Source organism: Eretmochelys imbricata, chromosome 2 (assembly GCF_965152235.1).
Source record: "Eretmochelys imbricata isolate rEreImb1 chromosome 2, rEreImb1.hap1, whole genome shotgun sequence".
In the NCBI taxonomy this organism is placed as follows: Eukaryota; Metazoa; Chordata; order Testudines; family Cheloniidae; genus Eretmochelys; species Eretmochelys imbricata.
This window is the reverse complement of record NC_135573.1, coordinates 257,857,749-257,882,038: the sequence shown is the minus strand read 5'-3', so window position 1 is coordinate 257,882,038 and position 24,290 is coordinate 257,857,749. Positions and strand designations below refer to the sequence as shown.

The window sequence follows — 24,290 nt, the reverse complement described above, 5'->3', positions numbered from 1 at the left end:
ATTTGCCTACTTCCTCTTATTAATTAAAGCATGGGATTTATTAGTTTCTGGTCTAAAAAAATACTATCACTATCTAATACTAATACTATCAGTGTGTTATACTAACCAATCATTTTAGTAGCTAAAATGCAAGGACCTGTTTGATTATTTTTTGTTGAGTTCTTGAATACTTGGAGCTTTTTTGTTAAAATGTTTGATTGCCAAATTTAATGTCTCAAATCTTTCTGTTCCACCCTTTCAAAAGCCCTTACAATGAATTTTTTTTCTTTTCCCCCAGGGTGACCAGATGCAGGTCATTCCCATACCAAGTGTATGTATTTTTATCCCTTTTATTTTAATAATTTTCATAGTTTTTGCTTTGGTTCATTTTATATTATGTTGGAGTTGACTGGATCTGCTCTGTGTTGCATGTTATAAGACTTTTGTTTTCTAATCTGTAACGTTGTATAAAGTTGTGAGATAAATTACCTTAAATGTGCATATAAGGTATACAGATAAAACTAACTAACAGGAACAAAAGGACAGTCCAGCTTTCTAAACCTGTCATTTATCTATCATGTAACTTAACGCTGATTTTTCACTTTGAAAATGTATAAAGAGGTGCTCAAAAGCCAATATGCTGAAGTTATTTAACAGTCACATTGGGGACAAAAGACAACTCACTGGTACTAAATGGGTAGGCATATGACTCAACAAATCCTGCATCTTGACAGGGGGTTAAACTACATGACCCTTGCGGTCCCTTCTTACCCTATGATTCTGTGAACTTTACTACTTCTATTTCCACATGCCCCAATTATTTAAGCTGGTCTGTTGGAGATTAGAACCTGTAAAATGAGGCTTTAGTTTTCTTGGTGCAATCTAGTCAAGAGTATAACAGCAACCCCAGTCATGCTACTGTAGTTGTTTAAGGTAGTGGTTTTTTTATGAATCATAGTTTTCTGGGCTTAGTAGGTCGATGTCACCTGGTTCAGACTTGGAATACAAGTTGCCAGGTTGGAGTTATTCAAAACCAAATAAAAACATTTGACACTCTTTGACCTAGAGATTTTAAAAGTCGTTTGGACTTAAGCTTTTTTGCCAAAGAACTGATAATGCTTAGACTGCTTTTAATATGGACTTGGGGTTTTTTTAATGTTTTTTAAATTGCAGATATACTTTTCAGCACTGTATGTGCCAATACTCCTTCACCATTTACAGTACCTTATTGAGATTTGCCACAGCAAAGTTCTTAAAGCAATATCAGTGCAAGTCTGTGCGGGCACTGATATGTTCCTCCTCCTGCAGGTGTCCTAAATCTCTGAAGATCGGAATATTTCCCTGACGATTCTCCTATTTTTCTTTTATACCCCAGCTCCTTAAGGCCCAACATTGAAACCAATGTCTTTTTGGACCCCATTAATGCTGCAGCTTAATAGTGTCAAGATTAGTATTTCAGCCACACAGATCTCTTCTCTCAATCACCTTCTTTTCTTGGAGCTGAAAAACTGTTGGAAATTATACTTGTTCCAGGACCATTGCTTCCTGTTTCGTAGTCCTGGACCAGTGGCAAAAAAGCATTGCCCTGAAGGAACAGTGACAGTTTTAAAACTTGATATCTCTCAGATCATCAGGGCTAGAAGCAGAAGGTGTATAACACTAGAAACCTGAAAATATCAACTTTTAGTGGTGTGCAACATTCACTACTAGATTACTATCTTGCTTTCCCATCCCTTCCAACTTCAGTTCTCATCATTTTAGCAGCACTGACAACCACTAGAGCTAGAAACCAGTGCTGTAGCTGTCTTACCATATCAAACCTGGCACCCAGCTTTAAATGGAATAAAGCATTAACAGTTTAAGATGAGATTTTACTATTAGTAAAATATAACCACAGCACTGCAAATGACAGAGGAATGTAGTAAAGCTTGGCTGTTAACTATGGCTATGAACTCATTCAGCACACTCATTCCAAATAGAAACATCTTAACAGAAACAGCAAACCCTTTTTATAAGAAATTAGACATCCTTCCAAAGAAGTATGGTGTTTGAGACTTGTTAAACTGTGCACTGTCAGTATTCTACCACTGTTTGTATTTACCTGTTAAGAAGAATATCCTTGTAAGTCTATAAAAATATTACTCAGAAATTTCAGATTCTCCAAATGTTAAAGAAATAGCAGAATTAAATGGTGAATTTGATGCTAAGTGTGGATGGTGCTCAGTAAATGAGGCAGCTGTTCAATATTCTCATTGTTTAGGTGTGTGGCATGCTTGTTGCACTGCACAGCACCTAACCACTGCTCTGAAGGAAGAACTTTTTCTTTATTAATAGGCTTTTCTGTGAGATTCCCTGTTATAGTCCAGTATCAGAGTTAACAAACATTTCTGAACTTATCTTCAGAATATCCCAGTGAGGTGGGAAAGTATCGGTATATGGTCATGTAAATAAAGACTGAATCATAATACCTATATATAAAGGGCCAGGGTTAAGGTTTTTTATGTCCCCCTTTCTACTCTTAATGCACCATCCATCCTGAGCACTGAGATCCTGAGGTTCAGTCTGTAAAGCATGTAAGCATCTGATTAAGACCCATTGAAGTCAGTGAGTCTTAAGCACATGCTTAAATTAAATGCTTGCCGAATTGGGGCCTGAATGAGGAAGATTTCCTTTGGGTGAAATACTATGTGATTATGTACCTAAAGGTTTCACCCTAATATGTACCATGAGGATACAGAACTAAAGTTACTTAAGCAACCTTAATTTTGTTTTTGACTTTTATACACTTTGCATATTTAATCATTTAGTATATTAGATTTTTAATATTTTTTAAATTTCCTAGATTTCTGAAAACAGAGCCTCGCTAGATTGCACAAGTCCCTATATATTAAAATTGAAACTCCATTCAGTTTTATTGAGCACATATGTATAAATCTAGAGAGATCATCTGTTCTGTGAAAATTTCCAATTGCTTTTCGCATGTGTGCATAACACCGGTGAAACATCAACAGATAATTAGCTTTATTGTGTCAAAAACAATTTACCTCTATGAAGTATGTTTTATTTCAACACGCAGGACATGGCAAATTTACAGATTTCCTCCTGATCCCGGAAAGGCATGTCTGTCAGCCAGAGATCACATCCCTGTCAGATTTCAAGTTTTCATCAGCACCTGCAGAAGAGCCTTACTGCTGCTTTTAAAAAAATTAAAATAAAAAAAGTGTTAATGAGAAAGCATTTCTGCTTTCTGTATAATGTAGAATGTTACATTTGAATTTGCAGGGGAGGTGTGTTGAGCAGCAAGAAAGTAATTCATTTTTTTCCTAATATTGTAACCTGATTTTAGTAATTTTTGATGGTGCTGTGAATAAACAAAAAAGAGCTTGCTTCCCACCCGTCCTCCCCAGAAGACCAGTTTGAGATATGGAAAATTTCCAGGTGAAATGGAGTCAGTAAATTAAAGGTTTTGTTTTAACTGTAGTTCAGAATATCCCTGCTTTCTTGGATTTCTGTCAGCTTGATTCTTCTAGTGTCTTTCTTTCTAAGTAATAAAGCAGAATCATAGTGATTTCAGCAGTTGGCTGTTGTCTTCTTTGAGTGAAAGCATAGGTGAATATTCAGCACTGGTTATGTAGTTGTTTAAGACTTCAAATTGCTGTATCCATTTCTTCCATTCACTCAGAATCCCAGTATTCTTTAGAAAGTAAGTGGCACAGAAAATCATATTCCCAATCCCCATGTAAGTGAAATCTTATGCACAGAGCATCTGATTTTCACTTCCTGTCTTTACTCATTTTTTTCTTTACTTTTGGCCAATTTAATGCTTTTGTAACTTCTAGGGGGGAAAAAAAGCATTTTGGTTTGTTTACAGGTTTGTTTGAACTGACTGCATACTTTTCAACAGAAATTGGTTTCATTGGCAGTGAGCTAAATACAATTTTGAAGTCTTTTAAAATCTCATTTATTGTTTGTGTCCTATGTTTACACATGGTATGTAACTGCACTAAGAAGACTACTCACCATGCTGCTGTGGTGCATGCTCAAGCAGTAAACTGCAGGGAGAATGAACAGGAAAGAAACACTTTACCATAGATCAGATAGAAGTGTAGATAGAAATGTAGAACGGGAAGGGACCTCCAGTCCAGTCCCTTCTACTCAAGACAGGACTACGCAATAGCTAGACCGTTGCTGACAGGTGTTTGTCTGACCTGTTCTTAAAAACCTCCAATGATGGTGTCAAGGTTCCTTCCCCACTCTGAACTCTAGGGTACAGATGTGGGAACTTGCATGAAAGACCCCTAAGCTTATTTTTACCAACGTAGGTTAAAAACTTCCCCAAGGTACAAACTTTGCCTTGTCCTTGAACCGTATGCTACCACCACCAAGCGTGTTAAACAAAGAACAGGGAAAGAGCCCACTTGGAGACATCTTCCCCCAAAATATCCCCCCAAGCCCTACACCCCCTTTCCTGGGGAAGGCTTGATAAAAATCCTCACCAATTTGTAAAGGTGAACACAGACCCAAACCCTTGGATCTTAAGAACAATGGAAAATCAATCAGGTTCTTAAAAGAAGAATTTTAATTAAAGAAAAGGTAAAAGAATCACCTCTGTAAAATCAGGATGGTAAATACCTTACAGGGTAATCAGATTCAAAACATAGAGAATCCCTCTAGGCAAAACCTTAAGTTATAAAAAGACACAAAAACAGGAATATTCAGCACAGCTTATTTTACCAGCCATTAAACAAAAGGAAATCTAATGCATTTCTAGTTAGATTACTTACTAACAGAAGTTCTGAGACTGCATTCATGATCTGTTTCCGGCAAAAGCATCACACAGTCAGACAAACCCTTTGTCCCCCCCCACCCCACCCTCCAGCTTTGAAAGTATCTTGTCTCCTCATTGGTCATTTTGGTCAGGTGCCAGTGAGGTTAGCTGAACTTCTTAACCCTTTACAGGTGAAAGGGTTTTGCCTCTGGCCAGGAGGGATTTTATAGCATTGTATACAGAAAGGTGGTTACCCTTCCCTTTATTTTTATGACAGATGGAGATTCCACAGTCTCCCTAGGCAATTCATTCCAGTGCTTAACTACCCTGACAATTAGGAAGATTTTTCTAATGTCCAACCTAAACCTTCCTTGCTGTGGTTTAAGCCCCATTGCTTCTTGTTCTGTCCTCGGAGGTTAACAAGAACAATTTTTCGCCCTCCCTGTAACAACCTTCCACATACTTAAAAACTATTATAAGAATGGCCATACTGGGTCAGACCAATAATCCATCTAGCCCAGAATCCTGTCTTCTGACAGTGGCCAATGCCAGGTGCTTCAGAGGCAATGAACAGAGCAGAGAATCATCAAGTGATCCATCCCCTGTCATCCATTCCCAGCTTCTGGCAAACAAAGGCTAGGGACATTCAAAGCATGGTGTTGCATCCCTGCCCATATTGCCTAATGGCCATTCGTGGATCTATCTTCCATGAACTTATCTAGTTCTTTTTTTAACCCTGTTATACTTTTGGCCTTCGTAACATCCCCAGGCAGAGAGTTCCCCAGGCTGACTGTGCACTGTGTGAAGAAGTACTTCCTTTTGTTTGTTTAATATATGTTGCATATTAATTTCATTGGGTGACCCCGGCTCATGTTTATGTGAGGGGGTAAATAACATTTCCTTATTTACTTTCTCCGGTGTACACCAGTCATGATTTTTTAGACCTCTATCGTATCCCACCTTTAGTCGTCTTTTTTACAAACTGAAAAGTCTGTCTTTTTAATCTCTTCTCATACAGAAGCTGTTCCGTACCCCTAATCATTTTGTTGCCCTTCTCTGTACCTTTTCCAATTCCAATATCTGCACAAGATGTGGGTCTACCATGGATTTACATAGAGCAGGGGTTCTCAAACTTGTTGCACCATGACTCCCTTCTGACAACAAAAATGACTACACAATCCCAGGAGAGGGGACAGAAGTCTGAGCCCTCCCGAGTCCCACCGCCCTGGGCAGGGGGGCTAAAGCCAAAATCAAGCCCCATCACCCAGGGCTGAAGCCCTTGGGCTTCGGCCCCAGGCAGTGGGGCTCAGTCTTTGGCCCTGGGCCACCAGCAAGCCCTGGTGACCCCATTACAATGGGCTCATGACCCACTTTGCGGTCCCATCCCACAGTTTGAGAACCGCTGATATAGAGGCATTATGATATTTTCTGTCTTATCTATCCCTTTCCTAATGATTCCCAACATTGTTAGCTTTTTTGACTGCCGCTGCACATTGAGTGGATGTTTTCAGAGAACTATCCACAATGACTCCAAGATCTTTCTTATCATGTCCCCCCTCAGTCTTCTCTTCTCCAGACTAAACAAACCCAATTTTTTCAATCTTTCCTCCTAGGTCATGTTTTCTTCACCTTTAATCATTTTTGTTCTCTGGACTGTATTTAATTTGTCCACATCTTTTCTGAAATGTGAAGCCCAGAACTGAACACGCTATTCCCACTGAGGCCTTATCAGTGCAGAATAGAGTGAAAGAATTACTTCTAGTGTCTTTCTTACAACACTTAGCATTAACAAGATGTGAATTACATTGAATTTCACTTTTAACCTTGTCATTTTGTGGAGGCTGTTGTTGCTTTATATAGTGAATTCCTAAAAAATGGTTGCTTGCCATTTGTTGAGACTTCAAACAGAAAACCAGAATTCCTGCTTACTCCATCAGAGAATGTAGTATTTCTTCAACTCACTTGAGACACTTTTGATCGATCATTGCTTTTTGAAGGCTGTTATGCTAATTAACAGCATGGAAACCTGAGATGAATGCATAAGCCTTGAATGGTGATTAGTTTAATAACTTCTAAAGACACAATGTCTATTGTAATATGCATAAAGTTTTCATCTTGATTGAACAAAAGGCTCAGCAAGTACTTACCTGGTGCTTGTATTTAAAAAGTCAACGTTTGATCCATACTGTCCACACAGTAATATCTGAGAACCACAAGTTATTTTTCTACTTTGTTCTAGGGAAATACTGTAGTATTTCAGATATTGCTGTGTAGTAAGTGTGAATCACTGTTGATTTATTAATGGTGACCACCATTTGTTATACTTTTTTTAATTACTAAAAAGCTTGATTTTTTTTTAAAGAAAACAGGTAATGAGTTTGAGATCTCATTTTAATCACCATAAATATTTTACCTTCATTGACTAACTGTGATGAAATATCTACTAATTATGACTTTTCTAGGCAATTTCTCCAGTGTCTTCATTTAGATCAACTACCTGAAAGGGGGTTCCAAAGAGGATGGATCTAGACTGTTCTCAGTGGTAGCAGATGACAGAACGAGGAGTAATGGTCTCAAGTTGCAGTGGGGGAGGTTTAGGTTGGATATTAGGAAAAACTTTTTCACTAGGAGGGTGGTGAAACACTGGAATGCGTTATCTAAGGAGGTGGTGGAATCTCCTTCCCTAGAAGTTTTTAAGGTCAGGCTTGACAAAGCCCTGGCTGGGATGATTTAGTTGGGGATTGGTCCTGCTTTGAGCAGGGAGTTGGACTAGATGACTTCTTCCTGAGGTCCCTTCCAACCCTGATATTCTATTATTCTATGATCTATTGGAATGCATTTAAAAATTGATACTACAGAAATTAATGTTCCCTATTCCTTGTTACAAGCTTTGCTACAATTGGGTAGAAAGTGCTCCAGTTAGAAGGCTTGGATGTCAGCATAAATGAGTTACTGTCAGATACACACATCCCTTACGTTCCTTAAACCATCTACGTGTCACCCTAACACTAAATTCCTACTCAAGATACTTAGTTTCCACATGAATTGTGAAACCTTTTTCTTCGTAATTCATATTTTCCACGCTCCTTCAGATCTGCAGGAGAGAAAAGTCTTCACATGTTAGATGTCAGCACAGAAATGGCATTGCATGTGAAGAACTAATGGACTAGGAACCAAAAGCCAGTTGCTTGTTTCCTCTGATCTTCAGACATGCAAACTATTGAGAAAATTTGGTGTTTAGCATGGGGTCCCTTTTGGCATTCTACTTTTCAGGCAGAATCAGATGAATTGTGCCTTGTGGCAGGGACTTGAATGGCAAGTCCTAGGACCCTGTCTGAGAATGCAACACTTCCATCATGCACTCAGATGCTGTATGAAGATATAGTATATCTACTGCTACATCATACTAGCAAGTTGGTCCAATTAACACCAACCAGGGAACAAGAAAGGCCGGCGTCTCTCTCTGAAGAGGAAACTTGGGGCTGAGACAGAGGGGATCCTTCAAGGAAAACCCTAGATAAAGGCAAGCTTTGGGAAAGCTTAGTCTCAGATTTGTGTGTAGCATTTCTTGAGTTAAGGCAAAACTCTAGGTAGCAGGAGATTTCTGGATGTTAACCAGATATGTGAATATACTGAATGGAGCGAGAAGGATGGAGATACACTTGTTCCCCTCATCACTGCTGCTTAGTGAAAGCAAAGCCTCAAATGGAGAGAGAAGGGAATACAATACTACTTGGCCCAGAGTCAAAGGCAGTTAGCCTCTTTCAGTCTAAGGCCCTTGAGTCTTGTAATATTTTCAGAGATGTTCATTCCCTTCCTGGTTTTGGTTTGATCAGCTGCCAGGAAGCAGTTATTGGTTCTATGTGATGATGCATATTGTACAGCCAGTCTTGTCCTGGATTTTTTTTATCATGCCATTAATGCACCATACATAGCAATGTCAGTCTTTGTAACAATCCCTGGTTTGTTTTTAGTCTGAAGTAGTTACCTCAGCTGTTCCAAATTCCACCTGAATAATATATTCATTCAGTGCTACTACTCATTACTGAGGGTCGAGGAATGCTATTAGCATATATTTTTCCTCAGATATTTAATTTTGAAAAAACTGGATATAGTGCATTCTTTTCATGACTTTTTTCCTGGTGGTACCCTAAAGATAAATAGCACTATCTATCTTTTTTTTAAAAAAAAGTAAGAAATTAGATCCTGTTTCATATATAATGGAACACTTGAGGGTGGTATCATGTCATTTATATCTTAATGGTGTTTTGGATCCTTTACCACTGTTAGTAAAAACGCTCTTCATATAGCAGAAGAAATTGCTATGTAGTTAATGTTACCATGTAACCTTGTAACCAAGGTTGTTACAAGGAGGAGGGAGAAAAATTGTTATTCTTAACCACTGAGGATAGGACAAGAAGCAATGGGCTCAAATTGCAGCAAGGGAGGTTTTGGTTGGACATCAGGAAAAATTTCCTAACTGTCAGGGTGGTTAAGCACTGGAATAAATTGCCTAGGGAGGTTGTGGAATCTCCATCATTGTGGATTTTTAAGAGCAGGTTAGACAAACTACTGTCAGGGATGGTCTAGATAATACTTAGTCCTGCCATGAGTGCAGGGGACTGGACTAAATGACCTCCTGAGGTCCCTTCCAGTCCTATGATGATGCACTTTGAACTGCTTATACACGTTGTGCTACTATTAAATGAAAAAAAATATACTAACACTCCTTAACATGAAAAAACATACTACCTTGAGAGGCAGGATGGTCTTGTAGCTAGGATACTGAATCTCTTTGCCTCAGTTTCTCATTTGTAAAATGAGGATAATACTTTTTCCCTCCCTGTCTTGTCTATTTAGATTGTAAGCTGTTTGGAGTAAGAACTGTCGTTCTGAGTTTATACAGTGCCTAGTAACCTTGGGCCCTGGCTTAGCCTCTAGGTGTTTCCATAATACAAATAATAAATATATCCACAGCAGTAAAGCAACTTTTTACTATACCCTTAACTGACCTCATTGTGTTTGATTATTGTCAAATCCTGTGTATAACATCTAGACTGACAGCCTACACGCTGTGCAGGCCTTATCAACTGCAATACAATGCTTTATCTCAGTTTCACTCAGCACTAATCTAAGGATCAAATAGAATTAAAAAGAAAATGAGAGATCAGTAGATGATTAAGTGGTTTTCAATTTTGATATATCAAGAAACTGTCACTGACTTCGATAGAATCAGAGTTAGCTCAACACTGAGCACTTCTGAAAATCCTATCCAGGATACGTAAAGTAGCTGAAGATTGTCATATTATTTAAATCTTAACAGTATTTCTTTTAAGAACACTTAGTTATTGAATTAAAACTAAAATTTACTGGGGAGAATTTACACAAATTTAACAAATTTGGGCTTCTTACAGAGGCTGCACTTAAGTGTTTGACTTCATGACTCAAAATTGAATAGCCTAGCTTGGGAATTATTTTTCATTTGTCCATTGGTAAAGTCAATATGGGCTCTTTGTGAGCTTGGGAACCTTTTTCCTACATATATGAGAAATGCTCTGATAGAAATAAAATGTGGTAAGAAAATAGAATTTGTTTTCATATTTCTAATTGGTGGTTATAAACAATATTATTTTAAAAATTATGGAAAATATTTTGCCACTCTCTGGCAAACACCAGAAATAAAGCAGTGATTGATACCCTTTTTATTATAGTGCACACAGATGTAATCTCATTCAGATAGCCATCCTACTGTAGTGTGCAATATGGAGACTTCACCCTCTCCAATTGTGATTTCAGTATTGTATTGTTTTAACCCCCTACCTGTGGGCTTTAACCCATTAAAATATTTAATTTCCTATCCATATTGAACATCTCCTCACTTTATACCCAACTCCAGTTTTCCCTCCCTTTCAGAACTAACCCATTTCTTTAAACATCAAAGACGCCCTTAAGAGTGTGGTAGCATAGCAGTATCTCAGCTTCTTTAAGCATCCAAAAGATGTATCCTCCCCTTCCAGTTCCTTCATAGTGCTGCTGTGGTAAAGGACACCTGGTATCAATGTCAAAGAAGAATACAATGAATGTTGCAACTCAGGATGCTAGGTCAGGCAGTGGGCCCAAAAACTGTGCCCACTCTACCTTCTCCTGCCCCAGCTGAAGTCTGTGTTCCCCAAGATATTGCACCATTTATAGACTGCTGCAGGAGGAAGTTTGTGGAGCTCCCCATTATATTTTGAGTCCCACCTTTGTAATGGGTACTGGCTATAACAGAGCTAAGTTTGATGGAATTTTCATTTACAGCATTTTTATTCTTGTGATTCTGAACATGTAATCCATGCAAAAGCATTAATTCAACACTTGAAGTAGTTCAGAGCCCCGTTCTGGAAATGACCATCACTGTAATCTCATTTGACTTCAGAATTGGGGCTTCATCTCAGTGTGCATTGTGGCAAATGGAAGCATTGATTTATGTAAGTTTCACAGTCACTCTTGTATGCTGTGGCCAGAAGTTTATGCTTCCAGTTGCTGCTTTGGACTCTGAAATGGAGAACAAAATGGGACTGCAGCTGTCTAGCCCATATTCTGAGGCATGAAAAAGCAGGCCAGTAAAGGTCAGTGCTACTAATTGTGTCTCATTTCCACCACTGACTTGAGCTATCAAAATTGTTTTGCTGCGTTCATCTGTATTGCTTAAACTCATCTCCAGAGCATTTGATATTCATTCAAGAAATAAAAATACAGAAAGCAGTTTGTGTATTGCATGAGAGCTTTCATTTCCAGCTGTGTATTGTAAACTGGCAGGAAAAAACCTATTCAACCTTATGACTTATACATATGTGACTTCCTGTTGCTAACTGCTAGTGAGTAATGCTGGGGGGTGTGTACCTGTGGTTAATGCACAGAAATTTACATTTTTCATTGTGCTGTTTTTTTTCTTTAGCCACCAGCTAAATACCTCCTGCCAGAACTGACAGTATTGGACTATGGGAAGAAATGTGTGGTTATTGATTTAGATGAAACATTAGTACACAGTTCATTTAAGGTAAATATACTCTGAAGTGGTCTTTGCTACTTGTTCATATGAATGTTAGTGAACACAATAGAGACAGTAATCTTCTTAATATATTAACTAATCTTACAAGCCACCCATGAATGTTCTGGTAATTGAATCATTTTCTTGATTCAGTATAGACCTGTCTTCATAGAAAAAAGATGCCCTGTAGACCATTTCCTTATTAGGGTTTTGGGTTTGGTTTTCTAACACATAGACCTTGAAAGGAGCCTTTTCAGTCATCTCCATCACTATGCGTTGTTGTAGGAAAATTTTCAAAGTTAGTCTGTCGTTCCAGATAAACCTGTTGTGTAATCTCTCTCCCTCTACAGAGACGACAAATATGCTGCCTCCTTTGGGAGCTGTTCCATCGTCCAGTTCCTACAATTATTTTCCTGTTCTTTTTGGTTGTGGTGGGGGACAAGGAGGATAGAATGAACATTGATAAAGTAATGAATACTTCTTGTTGCAAGAGAAAGCCCTATCTCTAGGGAAACAAGACACTAACTGAATGATCACTCAGTCCTGTCACTTCAGTAGCTAAATATTTCAGCAGGGTTCAGTATTTAACATACGTAGAACTTTGCTGTCCTGAAAAATACTGACTTTCATTTTCTGAAATGTAAATTCTGCTGCAGTTGAGTCTAGAAATCATAGCTGTGGAAAATGGAATTTCAGGGCCTCTGTATGCTAGGTGGGTGTATAATTCTGCTAGAAGAGATTGTGAATATTACATTAATAAATCTTTGGTGCCCGTAAGAACTGTGTTCTGTGCCAGAAAAGATTGCTCCCAATGTCATAGGGTTCAGTAAATAGGTTTGTCACCACCTCTACTCTAGTCAGCACATTAAGTATACAGCCTCCATTACAGGAAGGTGGGTGGTATATGGCTATTGCTGGTGAGTCAGTCGTTTTGAAGCAGAATCTTGAAGAGTTTTAAAAATTTCTATGCTGGAGTGTGTTTATTGTTCAGGTAGGATGTAGCATTAGGACAGGAGCAGTGACCGTTTCAAATTGGCTCAGAAATGAGATCATCCTTCATGTTCTGTAAATCTGAGGCATTATAAAGCATCTCACTTTATAGGAAGATGGTTAAGCAATTAACAGGAGCAATTTCCAGTAATGTTGTAGTACTTTCAATTTTGGCTATACTATATTTTTCATTACAAACATAAATCTTTTATTTTAATCCTAGTAAATATTCAGTTGCCAGACACTTGATGTTGTAAACCATAGTTCATTAGTGGTCTGAATCTGGAAACCATTTTTCTTGGTTGACTTTAAAAAGACCGTATATGGATATATGGTTATGCCTACACTCATGATACAAAGTCAGGATGAAATTGTAGGATTGTATAGATTTGCAAACTGTTATAGACTTCAGTGCCAAATCCCTGATTTTTGTAGTCACTCCTGAAGTTATACTTGGGAATTTTCTTAGTTTTCTATCAAGGTAGACACTCATTTGGACTTCTGAGGGGGGAAAATACTTACTTTTTGTAAAGCTATTAAATTATTTACAGAGGGAGGCCAAAATAGCAGGGGAGAAAATGAAGAATATTCAAGAAAGGTTGCATGGCATCCACAAAATCAGAGAATCAGTATCAATCCACAGTGTGAAAAATCAGTGTTAACTGAACGCTCCTTAGATTGTGAGTTCTGTGGTTCCTTAGTGAAAATAAAATCTATATCTCTTTAGGTTATTCTAGCCAGTTAATTTAAAATAATTTGAAAGAGTATATCATCTCCTCAACAATTGACATCACCAAAATCCCTTGTCCAGAGTAGAGGTTTGCACATACTGAAAAGGTTTCATGCTCCCTTGCATTCATTTTCAAAGTTGACAATGGGAGTCTGTAAGGGGAAAACCAGATGCTAAAGTAAATGACTTTAGTTATTCTCTAGCTGGCACTCTTTCCAGTGCATCTCAGTGGTACGGGTGAGCTTTGTGCTGTCTTTCATCCGAGATGAGGCCCTTGCCTGCTTCTGGTCACTAAAGAGCTCGTGATAATTTTCACAAGGGTAGAGTTAACAACTGCTGGATGTCCAAGCCGACTACCTATTTGAATAATTGAATTCCAACTACTTAAATTCCTTCTGCAGTTTCCTTTAGTTGTGGTATTCTTCACTAAAGTGCCCTATGGCAGTGTGCTTTGTTTCACAATTATTGCATTCTACCCCAAGGGTTGGCTACTTTTAAGTGGGGAGGTCGTGTGTGACAGCATAAAAATATGTTGAGGCCCTTCAATATGAAATACATTACATAAAAGGAATTAATATACTTTAAAAGTACATAACAGTAATTTTGCAATGAAATAGTTTCAGATAGCTGCAGATGCTTGTATTTAGAAGCACCTAGAGCTAAACTTTTTATTTATTTTGGTGCTCCTTTTTGAAGACAGCTTCCTGAGGGAATATTTCTCATTTTCCCTGTTTACTTCTTCAGCATATTTGAGCAGCCTTTGGTGCAGCTAGTCTGTTGTGTTAAATACACACCTGAAGGATGGGGGAAGGGAAGCGTGTTTTATAAGGGTGGAAAGCGTCATCAGAAATGATAGTTCAGTAGTTTAATGACAAATCCCCATCATGAGACGATAGAAACAAATATTAAAATCAGACTATTGAATCAGGGAGATCCTTCGCATTCTCTCACCATCCTTCTGTAAAACAATCCTAGGTCCTATGCAAAGTCTGAGTTTAGTCACATTGAAAAATTGCTGTGAAGTGTATTATTCAATCTATGCTCTATGAAGTTTTTTCTTTTCAATATCAAAATAGGCAATGTTTCCAGCTTTTTATATTCACTGTGGGGAAGAGATTTCCAAAGGCTCATATTGGGACTTTTGGTGGAATTAGGAGCCTGACTGCTGTTGGTGCCTTTGAAAAGCTCCCCCTGTAATGGTATTTACATTTGTTTTTCGAAAATATTATCTGACCTTGTTGTCATTCTTTCTAGCCAATTAGTAATGCTGACTTCATTGTTCCTGTTGAAATTGATGGAACCATACATCAGGTAAGCATTGCTCTTAAATTGGGCTCTAATTTGTTCATGGAGTTTAAGGCCAGAAGGGACTTTTATGTCACAGGCCAATATCTTGTACACAATGATCCCTTGATTTTTTGAGAGTCACTCTTTTCCAGGGTGTAGTTCCCCATTCTGTAGGAATGGTCTTATTCTTTGTTCCTAGATGTATAACTTTGCATTTGGCTGAATTAATGCACAATCCAGATAGCTCTGTATGACTGTGTGTCCTCATCATTATTTAATATTCTGCCAATCTTTGTCATCTGCAGATTTTATCAGCAATGATTTTATATTTACTTTATATTGCATACAGTTCCTCAGTGTTTTGACATACAGGAAATTAGTTAAATATAACTCTTCTGCTTATTTTAAAAGCTAAAAATAATCTGACATTAAGCACATTATTCAGTAACCTATAATATCCCTAAATAGCAAGTATTTTGGAATGACTAAGTCCAGAAGGAATTGATACCTCCAAACTTTGGCTAAAATAAAAGCTGAATTGCTGTGTGCAAAGGATATGTTCTCACCTCTACATAGAATAAAGCAGCTGTCTGGTTTGTCAGTTGCTCACAACACACCTGAAGCTTGTAAGAAGCAGAGTTGCAACTCACACTTCTTGTTTTATATGGCATTGCTTTGAGTAAATGTGTGTGTTTCTATAATTGCACTAATACAGTTCAGTTATCATAACTTCAGAAAAAAGTCACTTTAAGCCTTTTGGGTGACATACTGCATTATATTGTAGTCCTGGTGTTTTGGACCTTGGTTTCTGCATGTTGGAATATTTTCCTCAATCTTACTCTTTATTCATCATTTATTACTGTCAGTTCTTAATTTTAAAGGATTGTCAGAGATATGGGAATATTTTAATACAAAAAATAGATGATGATTTTCAGTTATTTGACATAGATTTACAGTTGCCAAAATGGAGGTTTTTATCTTCTCAGGCCGGTTAATGGCCTACCTGATGAGTTGTGTCTAACTGCCAGTGTCCCTCTAACTACTTCAAAACTCTTTCTAGAATCTTCTCCTCAGGACTTTGATATCAATTTCTGACTCCTCTTGTGGATTCTAAGCTTCTCCAAGCATGAAGTGATCTAACGCCACATTTACAAACATTGTCTGTCCAGGTAACAGCTATTTCTAAGACATTTATCATTCCCTAAAAGCACCGACCAGCAGAGGCAGATTATAAACTGAAATTCCATATAAACAAACATTTTGTAAAAACACTCAACTATGCAAAATAGAATTAAAGATGTGTGCCAAGCATTCATGCCTTTACATTCCTTCCTCTCGCCCTTCACCTTTTGTCTGTATTTAGATTTTAAGCTCTTCAAGTCAGGGTTCCTTGTAGTCTTATATGTCTTTCAAGTGCGTAGTCTGTTTAGGATAATATGGACAAAATTTTCAAAAGTGACTCGTGATTTTGGGTACCTCAGTTTTTGGGACTTCTACATCAGACGCCTTAAGTGAGATTGATTTTCAAAACATGGTGAATATGTACTCTCTGAAAATCAGGCCCCTTTAAAGGATCTCAGATTGGGCATCCAAAAATGGAGGCATTCAGAATCACTAATCACTTTTTCAAATCTTGGCCCACATAAATAATACTCATAAATTTCTCCCTCCAGACAAACTCAAACATTGCAGTGTTTGTTAAAACTAGCCTGCACTAGGTACTATAAACTTGGATCCTAATTTTCTGATGAATTGAGCCTGCTAATTGGTTAAAATATCTTTTGTTGGTTAGAATAGGTTATATGCTAGATTGTAAAAATAACTGATTACATTTCTTAGCTGTATATAATTTAGGGGGGGGTGTGTGTGTGTGTGTATATATATATATAAATCAACCTGAAGAGCTCTGTGTAGCTCAAAAGCTCATCTCTTTCACCAGCAGAATTTGGTCCAATAAAAGATATTACCTCACCCACCTTGGTCCCAGAATAGTAGAAACAACATGGCTACAACACCACTGCAAGCAGTCTTTGAGTAATCAGTTTAGTTATTGCCGGCACAAATATTGTCCTGTCACTACTTATCTAAAAACTGTTCAGTAGCCTGTAAAATAAGTTAGTAGTCTTAGTTTGATTCCTAAAATGAGTGTATACATTGCGAAAACTATCCACACAGTTGTCACCACTTGACACACTTGTTAAACATCTTAGAGACCAAAGATTAAATGGGCAATGGACTGAAATATTCTTTAGAATGACAGGTTTCAGAGTAACAGCCGTGTTAGTCTGTATTCGCAAAAAGAAAAGGAGTACTTGTGGCACCTTAGAGACTAACCAATTTATTTGAGCATAAGCTTTCGTGAGCTACAGCTCACTTCATCGGATGCATTCAGTGGAGCGAGCTGTAGCTCACAAAAGCTTATGCTCAAATAAATTGGTTAGTCTCTAAGGTACCACAAGTACTCGTTTCCTTTAGAATGGTGGTCCTTCTGCCAGCAATGATTCTGTGGTGGAGAACTTCAGTTTTTAGGATTATTAATCTTTCGTCAGCACTACATTCACTTACAAGGGACAAGAGCGTGTATATTTATTTTATTTTTTTATTTTTGCGTTGTCCTGTCCAAAGGCCTACGTAAGGATTAGGATTTCATTGTGCTAGGAACTGTATGAACACACAGGTAGACTCAATGTCTGCCCCAAGAGTATACAGTCTAACTTTGAAGCAAGATGTCAGGAGTGAGTGTGACAAACAGTAGGAGGAAACATAGTAGATTAACAATAAGATCAGAGTTGCATACATTGCATTACATACCAAAACACAAACTACACTAAAAGAATGTTACATTTGAAAAATCAAACACTCAGAAATTAAGAAATACCAGAATTAAGGTTGCCTATTCAGTCCCCTTCTTCATTCACTACACACCTTCCAACTTCTGCAACAATTTACTGCAGTTAAGCACCAAGATCTGGTGAATGCATGTGAAGTTCTGAAAAACTGTGCCCATAGGGTGGGTTTTTTTCATGTGTATGATAAATAATATGAAGGGTAATTGGCCCTTCCAGAGACTTCCTGTGTTTTATTGGGCAAGTAATTTAAACACTGTGAATTTCCATTTCTTCATTTGTAAGATGGGGATAATACTTCCATTCCTACCAGATTGTTAAAAAAATTAATTGTAAAGCATTTGAGATCTGGGGACAGACCATAGTTAATTAATTGTAAAGCATATGAGCTCTGAAATGTTATGAAGCTATACAAACAATAGTTAAATCTGCTGTGTCAGAAAGCAGTAGAATTTTGTCAAGCAGCAGCTTGTCTGAAAAAATGGGGATGGAGGGGAGCCACCAACTTGCCTCAGTGGGGAGGATGAACTTGATGGGGCTAGCAATGGAAGGTGACAGCCCCAGCATTGAGGAAGGGAGACAGTTTCTGAGGGACACCAAGTAGCTCCTGCCCCCGAGATGTCTCTAGCACCCATTGGCCAGTTGTGGGGGAGGGATGCTGATTGGCCATCATCCCCAGATCCAGGGATTTAATCTGGAGCAGGGGCCACATGAAGCCTCATTCAACTCCATTCCAGCTCCTTTCCTTGAAGAAAAGATGAGCAATATGATACTCAGTATAGAGGTATTCTGTGCAGTTCATATGATGTAAAAGTAATCATCTGTCGGGGAAAAGTAATATGTAAGTTTTGTCTGTCTAATAATATTTGGGGGCGGGGGGGGAATCCAATTAATAGATGCCAAGGCTGTATGAGAGGGACCTTTATGATCCAGTGTGACCTCTTGCATAGCACAGGCCATAGAATTTCACCAGGTGGTTCCTTAGTTGTTTGTCTGAATCTGCCATCCTTGTATTATGTATAAACTCCTTAAAACAGAAAGATCATTGAGCAATTGAGAAGTATTTTATACCCATTTTAAATATGATAGAAGCTCTGAAATGTTATGAAGCTATACAAACAATAGTTAAATCTGCTGTGTCAGAAAGCAGTAGAACTTTTGTCTGAAAAAATATTACCTTGCCTGATCTTACACTAAAGGGGTCTGTTTTAGGTAGCGTCTACACGGCGGGGGAAAAAACCAACAGCACCAAGTCTGAAAGCCTGGGCTCAGGCTATGGGGCTAAAAATAGCCTTGTAGACAGTCCTGCTTGGGCTGGAGCCTGGCAAGTAGGGAGGGTCTTAGAGTCTGAGCTCCCGCCCAAGTGGGAACATCTACACGGCTGGTTTTAGCCCCTCAGCCTGAGCCCACAAGTCCAAGTCAGTTGCCCCGGGCTCTAAGACTCCGTGCTGCTGGTTTTTCTTTGCAAGGTAAACAAGCAAAGGGTATGTGCAATTAAACACCCACAGCTGGACTTTGTTAGCTGACTCGGGTTCATGGGGCTCTGGCTGCAGGTTTATAAAGTTGCAGTCTAGAGGTTCAGGCTCAGTCTGGAGCCTGACCTAGGGGACCTTTAAATGGAAGAGGGTAAGTCTCTGATGCAATTAAGAACCCGTGGCTGGCCCATGCCACCTGACTCAGGTTTGCAGGGCTTGGGCTAAGGGGCTGTTTCATTGCAGGGTAGAATTCTGGGCTTGGGCTGGAGCCCAGGGTCTAGGACTCTCCAAGGTGGGAGGACCCCAGAGCTCAGGCTGCAGCACAACCCTGGAAGTCTATACTGCAGTGAAACAGCCCCTTAGCCCAAGCCCAGCAAGCCCGAGTCAGCTGGCAGGGGCCATTTGAGAGTTATTAATTGCAGTTTAAACATACACAGAGGGTCCCAAGCCTAAGCATCTGCATTGCAATTTTATATCCCAAGTTAGCTGTCACGGGCCAGCTACGGGTGTTTAATTGCAGTGTAGACATACCCAAAGTTGCATTTTTGTGCTGCTCTGTAATTTTCTGAAGTGCCCTATCTGAAACACATTTCATGTCTTTTTAAATACAACAACTTAACTCTTTCTGATTTTCTTTAAATATCAGTATAAAATTTATTAATGTGCATTTGGCTATGAAATACCTTGAATTCTCTTGGAAAGTATAGCAATATAACACATCTAGTAAGCTGTTATTCTCTTTACATTGTAATCTCCAAGTGACACACTAAGAGCTTAATTATCCTGTCAATGGCACATCCCATAGCATGTTTATGGGAACAAATACCTAGGAGGACCACTCCAGTCCAAGCATATGCTGTACTGGCTAGATAATAGCATGGTCCTTTTCACTAGTTTCTAGTCACCAAAATTTCTGTCCCTCCAATTGAGAGAGTCAATCAAAGTAATCTTGTTCCCTACCAAATTGTTCATAAAAATCAAGATCAATGAAACACATTTGTTAGAATTCATGAAGTTTGTTTTGAGGAGGTTTATCAAGGCTTGAGGTGGGCCCACTCAATACAATAAATCGTTGTTTCTCAACCTTTTCCATACTGCAACTTTGACATTTTCCATAGCAGGACCATCTCTCCCTGGAACTCGTTTCCCGTTTAAGAGCATGGGAAGGGCCAGGTGGTTGTGACACCGAGGTTGAGAAGCCATGCATTAGAAAGTTTTAATTCTAGTTCCCAAGAGCATCAGTAGGGTACACTCATTTGGCTACTAAAAGGTGGATAACATTTTAAATGAAGTGACTCAGAAGTTTGGAGTTGTTCTTTGGAATGTTCCGTGCACTTGACAATATTGTATGGTAGCTTTTGATAACTTGCTTTATATCGTCTCTATAGAAGAGACTATTGACACTGACTCCGCTCCAATCCCCCCATATGATGAGTATAAGGATCCTTGGTTTAGGTAGTTCTTGGTCTATTATCCAGGTTGCCTTACCTAACTTGATTCATGTCTTACACTTGAATGATTAGGAGCAGAAAAGGCAGCCAGCAACAGTTTGATTTGGCGTGGTTTTGGACTGAGTTCTTGTTCCTTACTAGGACTTTGATCTAAAGTTGCCATACTTTGTAGTGAACACTGCTATTGGTTGTTCAGTGTTTTAACAGTATATTAATAAGGAAAAAATTATTTTTAGCCAATGAAAATAAGAGAAATGTTTATGAAGTTTATTTAGAATATTGTATGTGATTATTTTTTTTCGGTGGGGAACAACTTTAAATACAAACTTTCTCTTCATAAAGGACCAAGTTCCTCAATTATTCTCCTGGAAAAGGCTGTGACCTGGTTCAAGTAATCCAGGATAGGCTGTGTGCAATCTAATTAGCCTATTCTTGATTACTTGCACTGGGAGGCAACCACGACAAACGAACCAGATATGTGAAGACTCAAGAATCCACATTATTTTCCCTCCTTTCTGTTAATAGGAAGTGCATACGCAGTGAAATGAAGATTACAGGTGCTTGGGTTGTCTTGGTCAGACTGTTCTGCTATTGCATAAAGATTCCAAAATTCTAAAACTGATATTTTAAAAACCAACTATATGGTCCTATTTCTAACATTACACTAAAGCTTGCTGTTCTGTGTACAAATACTTTATTCTCCAAAACTGACACTTCCATATGACATAGAGTATATTTACAGATAAGTTTTCTAAAAGAGTTGCACTTAATTTGGGTGATGCCACTTATAACAGTTCTAAACTAAAAACTGACAAATATATGCAGTATTGTAAGACCTTGCCTAAAGCCAGAAAATACCATTTAAATGTTAATGTCCAAGAGAAGGTTAATAAAAAGCGATGATATTCCTTTAAACTGTTACCAGAATAGAGCGGTAATTAGCAAAGCATGCATCCCAAGAAGTACAGATATGAAAAAAAAAGGTGGGGGGGTTCCCTGCCCTGAAGACAGTATGTAAAGCTGAGAGAAAAGCCAGGAGTCAGTCAGTCTAGAGACTTGAACTGAAGACATCATATAACAGAAAAAAGCCAAGCCACAAATAAGCATGCAGCATTGAGATTCAAGTCCAGTAACTAATGAAGCAAAGAAAATAATACAGTAAATGAGAATGTAAGGAGACAGAGGAGAAAAGAACTGCACTGTCAAATGGAGAAAAGGTTCATGTAAAGTAGATCAAGGGATTTTGTAGTTCAGCATTATCAACACACTTGCAGTTGCTACCAACACCTTGTAGGGTTGCCAACTTTCTAACGACACAAAACCGAACACCCTAGCCATGCACTGTCCCTGAGGCCCCCCCCTCCCCCGCTCACTACATTCCCCCTCCCTCGGTGACTCGCTGTCCTCACCCTCACTCACTTTCAGTGAGCTAGGGCAAGGGCTTGGGGTGTAGGAGGGGGTGAGGACTCTGGCTGGGGGTGCGGGTTCTGGGGTGGGGCTGAGGGATTCAGCGTGCGGGAGGGGGCTGCAGGTTGAGGCATGGGATTGGGGTGCAGGAGGAGGTGAGGGTTGTGGTCTGGAGGTGTGGGCTCTGGGATGGGGCCGGGGATGAAGGCTTTGGGGTGCAGGAGGGCGCTCAGGTTTGGAGGGGCCCAGGCCTGTGGAAGGGGGTTGGGGCTCGGGGTTGGGGCGTAGGCTTACCTCGGGTGGCTCCTGGTCATTGAGGCTAAAGGCAGGCTGCCTGCCTGTCCTGACACTGTGTTGCATGCTCCAGAGAAGCGGCCAGCAAGTCCAACGCTAGTAGGCAGGGGGGCAGGAGGCTCCATACGCTGCTGTTGCCTTCCGCAGGCATGCACACACACCCCTCACCAGCTCCCGTTGGCTGGGAACTGGTGCTCAGGGCGGGGGCAGCGTGCAGAACCCCATGGGCCCCTCCGCCTAGGAGCTGAACCGGCTGGTCGCTTCCGGAGTGCAGCGCAGTACCAGGACAGGTAGGGACTAGCCTGCCTTAGTCCTGCAGCACTGCTGACTGGACCGGTGCTGACCAGAGCCGCCAGGGTCCCTTTTCGACCGGGTATTCCGGTCAAAAAACAGACACCTGTTCACCTTTACACCTGGTGATAACTTTTCAGAAAGCAACTTCTGTGGGGAACGCCTCCCTCTCACTTCCCCCTGCCCCCACCAAGCGCTCAGAAACCTTGTTTAGAAAAACATCGAGGCACCGTTGGAGGAAGTGTGTGTGCGCTCGCTCGCAAGCAGGAAATGGTCAGGCTTTATCCAGAAATTGGAAGTGGTTCTGTAGCATGTACTAAGAACTGGCATACACAACAAGGCATCTGAATTAGTGATGAGGCGAAAATCTAGTGGCAGGTGCCCAGGTAGCATAAAAGAGAAGAAACTGAACTAGGGAGGCATGAGAAGGCCTGGAGTACCATGTCATAATGTGAGGCTGCCTAGTTCCAGTTCAGGTCAACTACCTGCTGCCTGCCACAGAAGCTCTGCAAAGGAAACATAAAGGAACTGATTTCAAACTGTATTTCTATGTCAACCCATCTTCATCAGTGAGTTTGTAATCAAGAAATGGTTTTACTGTAGGTTGGATATGGCTGCCTTGGTACATGGGAGAACATTTTATATTGCAAGCACCCACAGTTTATATGTACCTAAGTGTGGCGGGAGGAGGATATAAAGCTAAAGAATTTAGAACTTGAATGTTTACAAACAGTTGATGAGTAATGTGCCTTGCTGTTTTCTATTACTATGTGTTGTAAAAGTTGCATTTGGAAGGTAAACCCTAGTCAACAAAGTATCTCTCAGTGAGTCCAGCTTTTAATGAAAAACTAACGGTTATCTTAAAAGGGGAGAGAGAATTATTTGCCACAGTCTTATTGAAATCCAAGAAACTATAGTGCAGTTCTCTGGGAAAAGAGAGCAGCAATTAAATAAACCTGTTCCTAATATAATCTATTGTAAACTTAGTTCCTGAAGTTAGAGTTATTTGATTAAGTAGGATCAGGTGCTTGCCACAATAATATTAAAAAATAGGGAATCAAAATGAAAACCAGGCTACAAATTGTCCTCCCCTTCCAAGTATGAATGTACTGAGAGTCAGCTCCAGTGGCAAAAGTAAAGTTTAGTTCTGATTTAATAAGAATAATCTAATCCAGAAGACTGGTTTTGAGGTCCATGTAGCTTGTCACATGACTACCCAGAGTGGAAAGTACATAGCATTTTGATCTGACCGCTTTGGCCTTTAGATTATAGTGCTTTGCATGTACATTCTTTTAATATAAATCGGGTAATGTTTAAGCCCTGATCATGCAGTGTCCCTTCTCTTCCCTTACTGCATTTAATTTTTACATTATTAAGTTCAAACTGGTGTTTCCATAACTTTCTCTTTCACTGTGTATATGTATGGGCTCACTGCACTTTTGCCTTTTAATATCACTGTTAACCTAATGAAAATAATATGTTAGCCAGTAAAACTCCCTTAAATAACATACAAGGCATTAAACAAGTTCAGTTTTGCGTGTTTTACCTTATGATAGAGAAACCTATTTAATTTACCAGGCTTTAGCAAGAAATCTACAATGCTGAAATTCTCTTAAATGCAAAAGTAGGAATTCCTAATTTAGTTCTATCAAGAACCTTTATCAAATGCTATCAAGCAAGATAAATAACATAATTTTTTAAAGTAACCATTTAACACAGACACACCCCTTCCCATCCCC

At 39.3% G+C, this 24,290-nt stretch overlaps 1 protein-coding gene across 3 annotated transcripts in view; it reads left to right on the top strand.

The window, feature by feature from the left end:
- CTDSPL (CTD small phosphatase like) overlaps positions 1-24,290 on the top strand; it is a 121,381-nt gene that overhangs the window by 87,328 nt on the left and 9,763 nt on the right. Inside the window, exons 3-5 of one of the 3 annotated variants that reach the window (XM_077808423.1) lie at positions 278-310; positions 11,688-11,789; positions 14,755-14,811. In XM_077808423.1, coding sequence (XP_077664549.1) covers positions 278-310; positions 11,688-11,789; positions 14,755-14,811 — 192 coding nt within the window. The remainder of the gene's footprint in view (positions 1-277; positions 311-11,687; positions 11,790-14,754; positions 14,812-24,290) is intronic. The other 2 variants (XM_077808424.1, XM_077808425.1) reach the window with 2 other exon arrangements.